At 38.6% G+C, this 14995-nt stretch overlaps 1 protein-coding gene across 1 annotated transcript in view; it reads left to right on the forward strand.

The window, feature by feature from the left end:
- LOC124788380 overlaps positions 1-14995 on the forward strand; it is a 381270-nt gene that overhangs the window by 179465 nt on the left and 186810 nt on the right. Inside the window, exon 5 of the mRNA XM_047255646.1 lies at positions 13871-13996. Within this exon, the coding sequence (XP_047111602.1) occupies positions 13871-13996 (126 nt within the window). The remainder of the gene's footprint in view (positions 1-13870; positions 13997-14995) is intronic.

Consider the following 14995-nt stretch of genomic DNA (forward strand, 5'->3'; position numbering starts at 1 on the left):
TATGTGCGACTCAGCATCTCTGTAATATAGTGAGTAGCAACTATCCCTTTCTTATTGTTCGATACCACATTATGTTTGACTTCAGAATCCATTTCAAAATTCTGCAACAGATGGGTGCCAATGATATTGGACTCTGGTCCTATTGATTGATACTACTACCCTTTTTGTAGACTAGTGCTTTTTTCCAGACACTGAGCACAGTTTTAAGTTTGAGGGACCAGCAATATATTATGCTTACAGGAGGGATGACTTAGTTGCAGGTTCTGTGTAGAATCTGATCAGGATTCCACTGGGCCCTTGGGCCAAATTTTATCTTAGAAACTTCAGCTTCAGCTGTTCCTCAACAACAATCACACTAATATTTGAGTTGCTGATTTTTGCAGTGGTGCACTAGTTAAATGTGGGTGGGGGCAGTACTCTTGTGGCTCCAAGTAAAACTGAAAATGAAGTTCAACAGTGCTGCTTTTTTTCCTCTCCTCAATTTCTGCTCCCCTGTTACCCTCGAGTGCCTTGATAGTATCTTTGGTGAAACCAACAACCTTTATATATGACTGGATTTTGTTTGGGCCTTTGTGTGAGGTCTTTCAGTTATATTTTGTTATGATACTTGTTGAAGATCTCTCCATCTATAGCACTACACTTTGCTTTACTCATACCCTGCACTAGTCACAGTATTTTTAGCATTTTATTTACAGGGACTGTATACCACAGAAGATCCATCCAATCACAAAGTGCTGTACATGCTAAATAATTTTCCATTGACTGATTAATTATTTATTGTTCTAAACTTCAACCAAAGTTCCTCATTGCATTTCTGCTCAGTGCTAAGTTATGAGTGAGTTTGTGCTTGAGATATGGTATTGCTGTCTCTTTATCTGCTTTACTGAAGGTATAACTCTTTCTAATTGCTTTAGTTGCTCTTTGCCTCTTCTAATTTGGTAGTCATTGTTGCCTGACTTGACTTTTTTTGGTGTTGGATCTCAGGGCAGCAGAATTCACCTCCATTTTCTTTCCTTTATTTGCTCACAATTGGTTGCTGGTTTGTTACCTCCCATTGTCATTTAATATTACATGTTGCCTCCTAACACATACATTGAGATACATATTCCATAGATCCAGTATGGTGTGATTACGCATGGATGTGGAACAAGTCAAAGCAGATACAATATAGATATCATACAATACAATACATACTGGTATATTACACATGGTAGATGAATGATTCAAAACTGGTACAGTACAATAATATAATCAAGATAATAAATAAGACAATACAAAAATACAATAGTGATAAAAAAACAGTACAGATAACAATGACAAATAAATAGTCTGAATTACTACTCAAATTATTTATCTCTGCTGAAGGATACATCTAAAGAGTAGAAACAGGTTTCCAGTAGGAATTCCTTTAACTTTTTTTTAATAGCATTTAATTTTCTTTTAGACACTTTATATTACTCGGGAGTGCATTAAAGATTTTTGTACTTGTGTACTTTACCCCTTTTTGTACCAGAGAGAGATTTTTCTATTCACAGTGCATATCACCTGTCTGTCTTGTGTTATAATGATGATATGCCTCATTTGTTTCATATTCAGAGGAATTGAGACCTGTGAAAGTCATGAGTGAGAGGAGATATTGTGAGGTAGTGGTTAATATACCCAACTGTTTAAAAAGATTGCAACATGAGGTTCTTGGAGGAACACTACATATAATTCAGACTACTTTTTTCTGGCTTACAAAAATTTTTTTGAAAGTTGTGAATTGCCCCAAAAGATTATTCCATAGCACATCACTGAATGAAAATAGCCAAAGACACTGGTACACCTGCCTGGCAACATGTAGTTCCCTCGCGAGCACGCAGAAGTGCTGCAGCATGACGTGACATGGACTCAACTAATAACTCAAGTAGTGCTGGAAGGAATTAACACCATGAATCTTGCAGTGCTGTCCATAAATCCATAAGAGTACAAGGGAGTGGAGATTTCTTCTGAGCAGCACATTTCAAGGCATCCCAGATATGCTTAATAATGTTCATGTCTGGGGAGTTTGGTGGCCAAAGGAAATGTTTAAACTCAGAACAGTGTTCCTGGAGCCGCTCTGAAGCGATTCTGGACGTGTGGAGTGTCACATTGTCCTGCTGGAATTGCCCAAGTCCATCAGAATGCACAATGGACATGAATGGATACATGTAAATAGACAGGATGCTAATGTGTGTGTCACCTGTCAGAGTCGTATCTAGACGTATCAGTGGTCCCATATCACTCCAACTGCAAACACCCCACACCATCACAGAGCCTCCACAAGTTTGAACAGTCCCCTACTGACATGCAGGATCCATGGATTCCTTAGGTTGTCTCCATACCCGTACATGTCTATCCACTCAATACAATTTGCAATGAGACTCGTCTGACCAGACAACATGTTTCCAGTCATCAAGAGTCTAACATCGATGTTGACAGGCCCAGCTTTGTGTCATGCGGTGATCAAGGGTATACGAGTTGGCCTTCAGCTCCAAAAGCCCATATTGATGATGTCTCATTGAATGGTTTGTACCCTGACACTTGTTGATGGCCCAGCATTGAAAAAATTGTTCAAATGGCTCTGAGTATTATGGGACAACATCTGAGGTCATCAGTCCCCTAGACTTAGAACTACTTAAAGCTAACTAACCTAAGGACATCACACACATCCATGCCCAAGGCAGGATTTGAACCTGCAACCGTAGCAGCCACGTGGTTCTGGACTGAAATGCCTAGAACTGCTTGGCCACTCCAGCCAGCCCCAGCATTGAAATCTGCAGCAATTTGCAGAAGGGTAGCACTTCTGTCATGATGTGTCACTATTGCTCCTGCTCTTGCAAGATCTTTTTCAGGCCATAGCAATGTCAGAGATTTGATATTTTACCAGATTCCAGATATTCATGGTATACTTGTGAAATGGTCATATGGGAAAATCTACATCCTCACTACCTCGGAGATGCTGTGTCCCATTGCTCGTGCATCAACTATAAAACGATGTTAAAACTCACTTAAATCTTGATAGCCTGCCACTGCTGCATCAGTAACCATTCTAACAACTTTGCCAGACACTTGTTGTCTGATATAGGCATTGCCGACTACAGTGCTGTATTCTGCCTGTTTACATCTCTCTGTATTTGAATACACATGCCTATGCCAGTTTCCTGGACGCCTCAGTGTACAATTTGCTGAAGACCCTGGTTAATGAAGATATGCAGCTGGTTTTCAGTGTTTGTTACCTTCCATGTTTTGCAACTATACGGGAAGACTGACTTTACATTGCTATTGAACAGTCACATCTCGGTTTGGCTTGAGACATTCGTATTATGCCAGACAGGGTTTAATAGGACAGAATTTCCCTTTGCCTTCCATAACTGCCTCTTTACATCATTCTCTCCTATGCTATATTTATAGATGGTACTTCCTAGATATACAAGGACTCTGCTTGTTCCCATTCCACTCTATATGCTATTAGCTTCTCCTGTTTTTCAGATCAAGTTCTCATTTCCTTTGTTTTCTGAACATTTACTTTTATGAAGGCTATTCAAGAAGTATGATACAATTGTCTGACACTAGTCGCCTTCAAAACAGTCCCCTTCACCTTCTACACATCTCTGCCAAAGCTGGTGTCGCTGCTGGAAGCTTCGAGAGGAAACCTCTTTTGGTATGGTGCACAGCTGCTCCATCAAATTCTGCATCTTCCCTGTTTTGAAATCTGGTCTATTCAGAGTGTTTCTCAGTTTAGGGAAAAGCCAGAAGTCACTTGGTGCTAGGTAAGAGGAATAGGGAGGGTGAAAAACTGCAGTCGTGTTGTGTTTGGCCAAAATACTCTGAGTTAATTGAGAACAATGAGCAGATACATTGGCATGGTGAAGGTGCCAACTGCCCAGATGTCCACTCATTTGCAAGTTACTGCTTTCCAAAGGTGATGCAGAAACTCTTGGTGGTACTCCTTATTGACATTAGTACCTTCTAGGGTGTACTCTTAATGGATCATGCCAGTGTAGTAAAAAAAAAGATGGTCAGCAAGACTGTTCATTGTTGTGCACCTGCCTCACTATTTATGGGATTTGGAGATGATTGTAACAATGTTAGTGGGTCACGCCCATAAACCCAGGACTCATAACTAATGGCCACTGTGTTAAGAAAGTTGGGATAACTGTTCACAGTATCCAGCATGTCCTGTATGATATCTGAATGAAGTTGCTTCTGCTCATTTGTTAGCAATTTGGCACAAATTTTGCTTGGATCCTCCTGAGATCCAAATGTTGTGTTAAGATAGAATGGATGGATCCAGTACTAATTTGAACCTCATCTGCAAGTTCTCTGGTCGTAATTCATCTATACTGCATCACCAGACCCCTTATGTGATCAATAACAACCTCAATTGTGGATGTTGATGGCCTACCTGAATGTTCTTCACCCTTCACTGAAGAGTGCCCCTCTTTGAAGTGGTTGTACCACTGCTTTGTCTGTTGTGGTACCCATTGCTTCATCCCCAAACACTTGTCAGATCTTGCAGACTGTTTCAACTTGAAACAAAATTTGATGTAATAATATTGTTACACTTTTCTGTCATTTTGCACACAACACAAAATCCAGTGATGACCAATTACACATGTTCACTTGCCAGTGGCTAGTTAGCAACAGTTTGTTTCCCAGTCATGAAAAAAATCTGGGATGTGCACTACAAATACCTACAAGCATAGAGTATGCACATGTCCTGATATCCTTGTTCATTTCAACAATAAAGAATAAGGTCAGATTCTTTTTAAAAAATTCTCATAATCATGCAATTTCTGCTACTCTTGTGACATTACCAGTTTTTATTCCATGTCATAATACTTTACAAAAGCAGGTAGATATCATCAGCAAAACCATGATCTTCAAGCCTCTCTTGCACTCCTTGCTGAATACCTCTTCTCCTATCATCAACAACACTTTTCATTATGCTGTCCAGCACCAACAAGAGCAAAGTAGTTGACAGAATACATCCCTGACTCGCCTCAGAATTTGTATGGATAGGTTCAGTAAGTTTACTGTTTTGAAGCACACTACATTCATAAGCTTTAAAGACTGTTTCAATAACATTAATCATGTTTGAAGGTGTTCCACATTCTTCCAAAGGTAAGCCACCTAACTCTCATATTAAGAAAGTCTATTACCTTCTTAAAGTCAATAAATGTAAGGTAGAGTATGTTTTGCTATTCAGCACTTACATATCATAGTTAGAGTGTTGATGATGAGATTGACACACCTTTGGTGTTCTCTGAACCTAGCTTGCTGTTTTCTTAGCCATACTTACACAGTGTCCTTAATATGATTTAGCATTAAATTTCTGAATGCTTTACCTGATACAGATAGGAGGATAAAAACCTGGCAGTTATTATAGTTGGTAGTATCCCCTATCTTTGGCAATTTAATAACCAGTACTTCTTTCTAACCCTTTGGTAATTTCCCTTCTCTCCATATCTTCTCAAACAATGGATGCAGTAGGTTTGTGGTGGTACCAATGTCTGTTTTAAGCACCTCCAATATTATCCATTTCTGGAGCCTTTCTGGTGTTTATCTGTTTGAAGGCTGTTTTGATTTTAGCTTAGTTTTTATGTTTATACTGATTATCTCATTTGAATTTGGCATATATCATCATCTCATTCCCTCTTCAGGCTGCTCTCTGTTCAGGACACCAGGAAAATATTCTTTCTGTTTTTTAAGTTGGTCTTCTTCTATTGTTAACAATCAATCCTCCTTACTTTTCACAGATCTGTTCTTGTTGATTTTTTTATTTTATTTTTTTAAATAATTTTTACAGTGCTGTAGTGGTACTGTATAGTTCTTTAGCATAACACCTTGCCATAGCTGTCTCTGACCTCAGAGATTGTTCATCCATCCACTTTCTCTTATCATTATTTACACACCTCTCTACTAGAGAAGCAGTAACAGTGTATTGAGCTTGTATTCAAATTTTCTGTTGCCATGTTTCACTCATATTTAATGTTCCCTTAATCTCCTTTCTACAGATGATCAAATTCCACTTTAAGACATCTAATCTTTGTTCAAATGGTTTTTAAAGCCAAGGACCTGTTCACTCATATTAAAACAGATGTCCTAACCTGGGTCCATGTAACAGTAACATTATTTTCATCGTTTCCTGTGCTTCTTGAAGTCCCTTACAGTGGTTCCTTAGCCCAATATAGAACTCTTCTTGTTTTGCTGTTATTTTAAATTTTCATACACCATATTTTCTGTTCCAGTGTTTGAACTTTCTGTTTGTGGCTATGATTTTTAGTCTGAAATTTGCACAATGAGGTGATGATCACTGCCAACATTAGTTCCATGTTTATTTTTCACAACCATAAGTGGCCTTCTAAATTTTGTGCTCAGCACTATACAATCAATTTTATTTTCTGTTTTGTGATAAGAGGATACCCATGTAACTTTATGGCAATTCTTGTATAGAAATGTTGTGACTCCAATCACCAAATCATGACTAGCACAGAATTTTTAAAATGTATTCCTATTTTCATTCATTTCTCCAATACCCTCATTAAATGCTCTAGGCCTTCATTGTTGTTTCCAGCTTTTCAGGTTGTTATTGTTGTTGTTGTGGTCTTCAGTTCTGAGACTGGTTTGATGCAGTTCTCCATGCTACTCGATCCTGTGCAAGCTGCTTCACTTCTCAGTATGTACTGCAGCCTACATCCTTCTAAATCTGCTAAGAGTATTCATCTCTTGGTCTCCCTCTATGATTTTTACTATCCACACTGCCCTCCAATACTAAATTGGTGATCCCTTGATGCCTCAGAACATGTCCTACCAACCGATCCCTTCTTCTATTCAAGTTGTGCCTCAGACTCCTCTTCTCCCCAATTCTATTCAATACCTCCTCATTAGTTATGTGATCTACCCATCTAATCTTCAACATTCTTCTGTAGCACCACATTTTGAAAGCTTCTATTCTCTTCTTGTCCAGACTATGTATTGTCCATGTTTCACTTCCATCATGGCTACACTCCATACAAATACTTACAGAAACAACTTCCTGACACTTAAATTCATACTCGATGTTAACAAACTTCTCTTCTTCAGAAACGCTTTCCTTGCCATTGCCAGTCTACATTTTATATCCTCTTCACTTCGACCATCATCAGTTATTTTGCTCCCCAAATAGCAAAACTACTTTACTACTTTAAGTGTCTCATTTCCTAATCTAATTCCCTTAGCATCACCTGAGTTAACTCAACTACATTCCATTGTCCTCATTTTGATTTTGTTGTTGTTCATCTTATATCCTCCTTTCATGACACGTTCCATTCCATTTAACTGCTCTTCCAAGTCCTTTGCTGTCTCTGGCAGAATTACAATGTCATCAGCGAACCTTAAAGTTTTTATTTCTTCTCCATGGATTTTAATACCTACTCCAAATTTTTCTTTTGTTTCCTTTACTGCTTGCTCAATATACAGACTGAATAGCACTGGGGATAGGCTACAATCCTGTCTCACTCCCTTCCCAACCACTGCTTCCCTTTCATGTCCCTTGACTCTTATAACTGCCATCTGTACAAATTGTAAATAGCCTTCCGCTCCCTGTATTTTACCCCTACCACCTTCAGAATTTGAAAGAGATTATTCCAGTCAACGTTGGCAAAAGCTTTCTCTAAGTCTACAAATGCTAGAAACGTAGGTTTGCCTTTTCTTAATCTAGCTTCTAAGATAAGCCGTAGGGTCAGTATTGACTCACATGTTCCAGTATTTCTATGGTTTCTGAACTGATCATTCCTGAGGTAGGCTTCTACCAGTTTTTCCATTCATCTTTAAAGAATTTGTGTTAGTATTTTGTAGCCGTGACTTATTAAACTGATAGTTCAGTAATTTTCACATCTGTCAACACGTGCTTTCTTTGGGATTGGAATTATTATATTCTTCTTGAAGTCTGAGGGTATTTCGTCTGTTCCATACATTTTGCTCACCAGATGGTGGAGTTTTGTCAGGACTGGCTCTCCCAAGGATGTCAGTAGTTCTAATGGAATGTTGTCTACTTCCGAGGCTTTGTTATCATATCTTCCATTTCATCTTCATCTACATCCTCTTCCATTTCCATAATATTGCTCTCAAGTACATCACCCTTGTATAGGGCCTCTGTATACTCCTTCCACCTTTCTGCTTTCCTTCCTTTGCTTAGAACTCGGTTTCCATTTGAGTTCTTGATATACATGCAAGTAGTTCTCTTTTCTCCAAACATCTCTTTAATTTTCCTGTAGGCAGTATCTATCTTACTCCTAGTGAGATAAGCCTCTACATCCTTTCGTTTGTCCTCTCGCCATGCCTGCTTAACCATTTTGCACTCACTGTCGATCTCATTTTTGAGACGTTTGTATTCCTTTATGCCTGCTTCACTTACTGCATTTTTATGTTTTCTCCGTTCATCAATTAATTTCAATATTTCGTCTGTTACCCAAGGATTTCTACTAGCCCTTGTCTTTTTACCTACTTGATCCTCTGCCGCTTTCAGTAATTCATCCCTCAAAGCTACCCATTCTTCTTCTACTGTATTTCTTTCGCCCATTCCTGTCAATTGTTCCCTTGTGATCTCTCTGAAACTCTGTACAGCCTCTGGTTTAGTTTATCCAGGTCCCATCTCCTTAAATTCCCACCTTTCTGCAGTTTCTTCAGTTTTAATCTAGGGTTAATAACCAACAGATTGTGGCCAGAGTCCACATCTGCCCCTGGAAATGTCTTACAATTTAGAACCTGGTTCCTAAATCTCTGTCTTACCATTATATGATCTATCTGAAACCTTTTAGTATCTCCAGAATTCTTCCATGTATACAACCTTCTTTTATGATTCTTGAACCAAGTGTTAGCTATGATTAAGTTATGCTCTGTGCAAAATTCTACCAGGCGGCTTCCTCTTTCATTTCTTACCCCCAATCCATATTCACCTACTACATTTCCTTCTCTTCCTTTTCCTACTATTGAATTCCAGTCACCCATGACTATTAAATTTTCGTCTCCCTTCACTATCTGAATAATTTCTTTTATCTCATCATACATTTCTTCAATTTCTTCGTCATCTGCTGAGCTAGTTGGCATATAAACTTGTACTACTGTAGTAGGCTTGTGCTTCATGTCTATCTTGGCCACAATAAGTCGTTCACTATGCTGTCTGTAGTAGCTTACCCGCACTCTGATTTTTTTATTCATTTTTAAACCTACTGCTGCATTACCCCTATTTGATCTTGTATTTATAACCCTGTATTCACCTGACCAAAAGTCTTGTTCCTCCTGCCACCAAACTTCGCTAATTCCCACTACATCTAACTTTAACCTGTCCATTTCCCTTTTTAAATTTTCTAACCTTCCTGCCTGATTAAGGGATCTGACATTCCATGCTCCGATCTGTAGAACGTTAGTTTTCTTTCTCCTGATAACGACATCCTCTTGAGTAGTTCCCGCCCGGAGATCCGTATGGGGGACTATTTTACCTTCAGAATATTTTACTCAAGAGGACGCCATCATCATTTAACCATACATAAAACTGCATGCCCTCAGGAAAAATTATGGCTGTAGTTTCCCCTTCCTTTCAGCTGTTCACAGTACCAGCACAGCAAGGCCGTTTTTGTTAGTGTTACAAGGCCAGATCAGTCAATCATCCAGACTGTTGCCCCTGCAACTACTGAAAAGGCTGCTGCCCCTCTTCAGGAACCACATGTTTGTCTGGCCTCTCAACAGATACCCCTCTGTTGTGGTTGCACCTACAGTATGGCTATCTGTATTGCTCAGGCACGCGCAAGCCTCCCCACCAATTGCAAGGTCTGTGGTTCTTGGGAAGGGGGGTTTCAGGTAGGTCTCCCATAATAAAGATGTTTCTCTTACTGGTTACTTTAGTGCTGTCAGTTAACTTTTCTTTCTGTTGAACTTCTGAGGCTTCTGTAAGAGAATAGTCTTGGATGACTGTGACATTACATATAACAACAATATAAATAAGATAGCTTGCTAATAACTATGAGGGTGATACATTAAGTTGCAGACAGGCACAAAGGAAAGACATTTACAAATTCACTTTCCACCAAAGCCTTCATCAGAAACATACACACATTCATTCATACAAGTATGACTGCCGTCAGACAGAGCTGCTGGAGATTGCAGTCATGTGTGCATGAGGTGTGCTTGCTTGTGTGAATGAATGTATGTGTTTCCTTTTCTGATGAAAGTTTTGGCCAGAAATTGATGTGCAAGTGTCTTTCCATTGAGCCTATCTGCAGCTTAGGATGTCTTCTTTATGGTAAATAGCAATCTAACTTTTCCTTGTATTGTGTTATTCCAATGTAGAGTCACCACTTTGTGACATTATGAATGTTTGTCGTAAAGTGTGTTATCAGTATTCTTTCTGAATCCAGTTTCCATTCCATAAGGCTCCATCTTGTTCCTTTGGTTAATGAAAATCTAACCCCATTTCTGTGCTCTCCATCTTCTCCTGTAGGTCCAGAGCAAAAAAGTATATCCATCTTGTGACCGGATTTTTTAAAAATCAAGTGATCTCACCTCACTCATCGTCATCATCTTGGACTGTTTCCAGCCTCTGACCAGGTCTGTATGGAACATAGGCCTCTCCATCGTCTTCTGTCTTGCCACCATCTCTCCATCTTCACCTTGGTCCAGTCTTCTCCTTTCTTACGGACACATTCCTCTGTTCCTTTCAGCCATCCATCTCTGTCTTCCTCTTCCTCTCTTTCCTTCCAGTTTCATCTTGTGTGTATCCTCCTGGGTATCCTCATCTCCTCCATTCTCTTAATGTGTCCATACCATCTCAGCCTTGATTTCTCTATCTCCTTTTGTAATGGTTCCACCTTAATTAACTCTCTGAGCCTTTCATTTCTTAACCTGTCTATCATTTCATTTCTTAACCCGTCTATCACTCCAATACTGTTTCTCAAGAATTTCATCACACTAGTTTCTACATTGCTTTTCTCTCTTCCTTTCATAACCCAGGTTTCTGACACATATTACAGGATTGGGACATAGTACGACCAGTATATAACCTTTTTACTGATTTGGGGTACATCCTTGCTCCATATCAGACTTCTGACACTCTTCCAAAATGTTTCAGCTTTTCCTTTCTCCCCTGCTCATTTATTTCTCTGTCGTTTTTTCCATCTTCCTGCATCAGGCTTCCTAGGTACTTGAAACTCTCCACTCTCCTCAATCGTTCCCCACCAATTGTTATTCCAGTTGTTCCTCTCTCCTTCTTTCTTGTTGTGATAATCATCTCACACTTATTTATACTAAATTTCATCCCATATTCTTGTACTGTTTGTTCCCACATGTCCAACTGCTTTTGTAGTTCCTCCTCCTTATTCCCCCAAATCATCGGATCACCTGTAAACACCATAGCTTTCATTTTCCTTTCACCAACTATTTCTGCTACTGTACTCATTATATCAACAATCACTACAGTGAAGAGTGATGGTGAAAGTGCACTTCCCTGCCTCAAGCCATTTTTCTGTTCAATCCAAGCTGATCCCTCTCCTTCCACTTTCACACAGCTCACACTTCCATAGTACATTTCCCTTATCCTCCAAATAATCTGTTTTCCTACTCCTCTGTTCTCCAGGGCTTTCCACGTTGCTTCTATGAACACTATCATACGCATTTTCAATGTCCAGTAAGGTCATTAGTAGATCTATTCCACATTCATAGTGCTGTTCCTGCAGTTGTCTTACAGCAAAAATTAGATCCACCATGGAACTTCCTGTTCTGAAGCAATGTTGCTCTTCTCTCATCTCATCTCATCTCACCTCACTAAGTCCAAGAATCTCCAGTTGGTGCCTGAACAACCCTTTGTAGCCTGTTACAATCTACTGGCTCCTCTCAGTGTTCTGACATGCCAGTAACCTATTTATTTTTTGTCCTTTTCATGACAAAGTTCATTAACTTTGAGTCTGTCTTTTCCTGCTGTTTCTTTAATCATGTATTTTTGGAAGTTCCAATGACTGACCCACAGCTCCCTAATCCAGCGAAGGGACTGCCACCTCAGAGCCTCCAAACTCGCCTGATTTTCTTTTAAGGATTAGCTTCCATAGGATGGCTGGCTTCCCTACAGTGAGAGCCCCCCTTTCTACCTTTCATTTATGATTGGAGATGACAGAAAAAGGACAGGGTAAGGAAAGCTTAGGACAGGAGAATAGTGACAATGGGCCATTGTGACACACACTTTGACTGGCTCCTCCCATTTGGCCCATCCGGCTTCGGTGACCCTTCTGGTAACTAAGCTACCACCAACATATCCCTCCAGATCCAGAGCATGCAAAGCTCCTCACCCATGTGAATAGTGCTACATTATGGCAGTGTCACTGAAGGAGGAGTCATTACTGCTACAACTGCCTTAATGACACTCGTACCATTTTCAGTATGGTCATCCCGAAGAGGTCAGGTCTGTTTGTCACCATTAGATCTCATATATTTCTGCCCTACAGCCCACAATATAGATCAGTTAAAGTGATAATTAATAACAAATGTAGAGAAATAAAATCACAGTGAATGAAGCAGATAAAGAAAATTTATAGTTTTTCAGAAGATTGAGTGTCCTTGTGAGAAGGCGAAAGATATTTTATAAACAATTGTTAAAAATAAAGTTAAACTATGATTTGCAAGTTCAAGCTTCTACAAATTCACAAGAATGTGACTTAGGTGTCAGAAGTTTGTTAAAGACTACTTCAGTTTAGAAATGATGTTTGACAGAATTGCAGCTTAAAACCACTGTTGCTTATCTAGTGTTTTGAAAAACTCTGATTATATTTATTTATACAAAGAGCATATCTGCAGTTAAATAAATATAATGTTTTGTCATATATGTTTTACTTTTTTATTATAAAACAGCATAATAAATTAAATTGTGTGTGTGTGTGTGTGTGTGTGTGTGTGTGTTTTTGTGTGTGTGAAACACGAACTATGGAACAAGAGGAGAGAGAGCTCAATGTATTGTATATGTGAAGGATGTTAGAAGTTCAATGGACAATAAGGTTGCTTGCAAATGACCAGATACAACACATTAGAGAAGTAGTTCATGGAGAACCCTCACTGAATATATAGAAAATAAAAAGTTAACTGAGGATAAGAAAAGATGGAGGATAACATTAGATCAGTTGCTAGAATGATATACACACTTATGAGCAATTGAATCTAATGTACTAAACAAGTTCTGCATCTTCCTTCCCTTTTTTGCCCTGTTGGCACTGTATTGCAGCTTATATTCCACAAGGCACAAAAAAAATGTGCCATAGTTCATCAGCTCAGGTGATATTTTCTTCTATGCATTTACTATCCAGTGATGATGTTCCTAGGCCTAAGCTAATCTTTGTTACTTGTGACATGAAGTGAGTGGGGGTACATACGTGAACCAAAGATTTCAATACTCTGTACTTAGGAGGTGATTTTTCATAGTACAGCTGCTTATTTGTTCTCATTTTCCAGAACTGAATTGGCAAGTAATATCCTGCACTATGGCCTGTCAATCCTCAGCTACAGTCTGTGATATGAAAAGCCTCTGTTATCAATACACTGTGCGTCTGCCAGTTGACCTGTTGGTGATTTTCTCATGTCAAGGTACCCGACATACGCCATTGACATGATGGCATGAGAAAATTCCAGTGACAGGCTAAACTATTTAATTCACCTCAGTTTCTAATAAAAATCATTTCTACACTATTTCATGCTCTCTCTCCAATACAGCAGGTATCTGTAATTCAATTACTCATGAGTGCATATTCATGAAACAAGTTATGCACTGCAGCACCCTGGAAAACATCTTTTGATGCTGTTGTAATCCTGAAATATAGAATTTTTTTCTCAGATACAACCATGAAAAGCTGCTGAAAGAAGCATTGATACCTTTAGAATGGTACAGTGAAGGGACCAAGATGATGTTGAATGGACTGTCACGAATTATTCGTGAAACATCAACCAGTGGAGTCTGGAGGTAAGTCTACTATTATTCACTAAATCTTTAGAAAATCAGTTGAATAGTAAATGAAAGTTAACAAAAACATTGAGGTAATAACGCATTTTATTTGTGATTAGTTAGTGTAGTAGCTAGTGTATAAGTTGGTTGCAGTGGATTCCTGTATATTTTCCACAACCTACTACATGAGTATTAATGTTTTACTGTGTTCGTATAGCATGTTATACAGTAACATGCCAAGAATGCTAGTATTTCACAGTTCCAAGAAAACATTTTTTTTTATAAAAACAATGCTAATATGATAAAATTAATTTGTGCGTGTCTCTAAAATACGTATTAATGGTTATAGTTTTTGTGCTGCTGGAAATTACCTTACATGCTGGTATCATAATTACAGTGTTTCTGAAGGTAGGTTTCTGATGGAAATAAACACTGGTCACTAAAATCGGTAAAAATTAATTGGATTCCATCTTGCAGGGACAGCTTTTACAGCTCTGTTGATATAACTTCCACTTCTTTTTCTCTTCTTTGCGTTTCTACTCTGGTGATTCTAAAATGAACAAAACAAGTTGTGGATATGTTGGGTGGAAGCATCTTGCAGAAGATGAACAACAGATAGTGAGCTTTTCAAACTTTAGTGATCATGAATTGGCTAGAAACAATTTGTTAAATCCATGAACATTTCATTAACAGCTGTTTCTTCTACAGATTCTCACATCATGTATAAACAGCCTTCTGAATATTGGGAATCCTTAGATATCGTAACTATGAGTTGAAATTATGCTGTTTGTAGTCATATAGTTAAGAAGACACTTTTGTATTAATTCTCTTGTCATGCTGTGAGAGTATTCTACTTTCAAGATTTTAGAAGTTAAAAAGATTCAAAGAAGCAGATTGGGAGAATGCTGAGAACAACATAATACATCCAGAAAGTTATAAAGCTGATTCTTTTGTTGTTCACACAACTTCAGAAACATATGCTCTTTCATCAGAATGTACATCATCATGAGTTTGATC

Source organism: Schistocerca piceifrons, chromosome 3 (assembly GCF_021461385.2).
Source record: "Schistocerca piceifrons isolate TAMUIC-IGC-003096 chromosome 3, iqSchPice1.1, whole genome shotgun sequence".
Lineage (NCBI taxonomy): Eukaryota > Metazoa > Arthropoda > Insecta > Orthoptera > Acrididae > Schistocerca > Schistocerca piceifrons.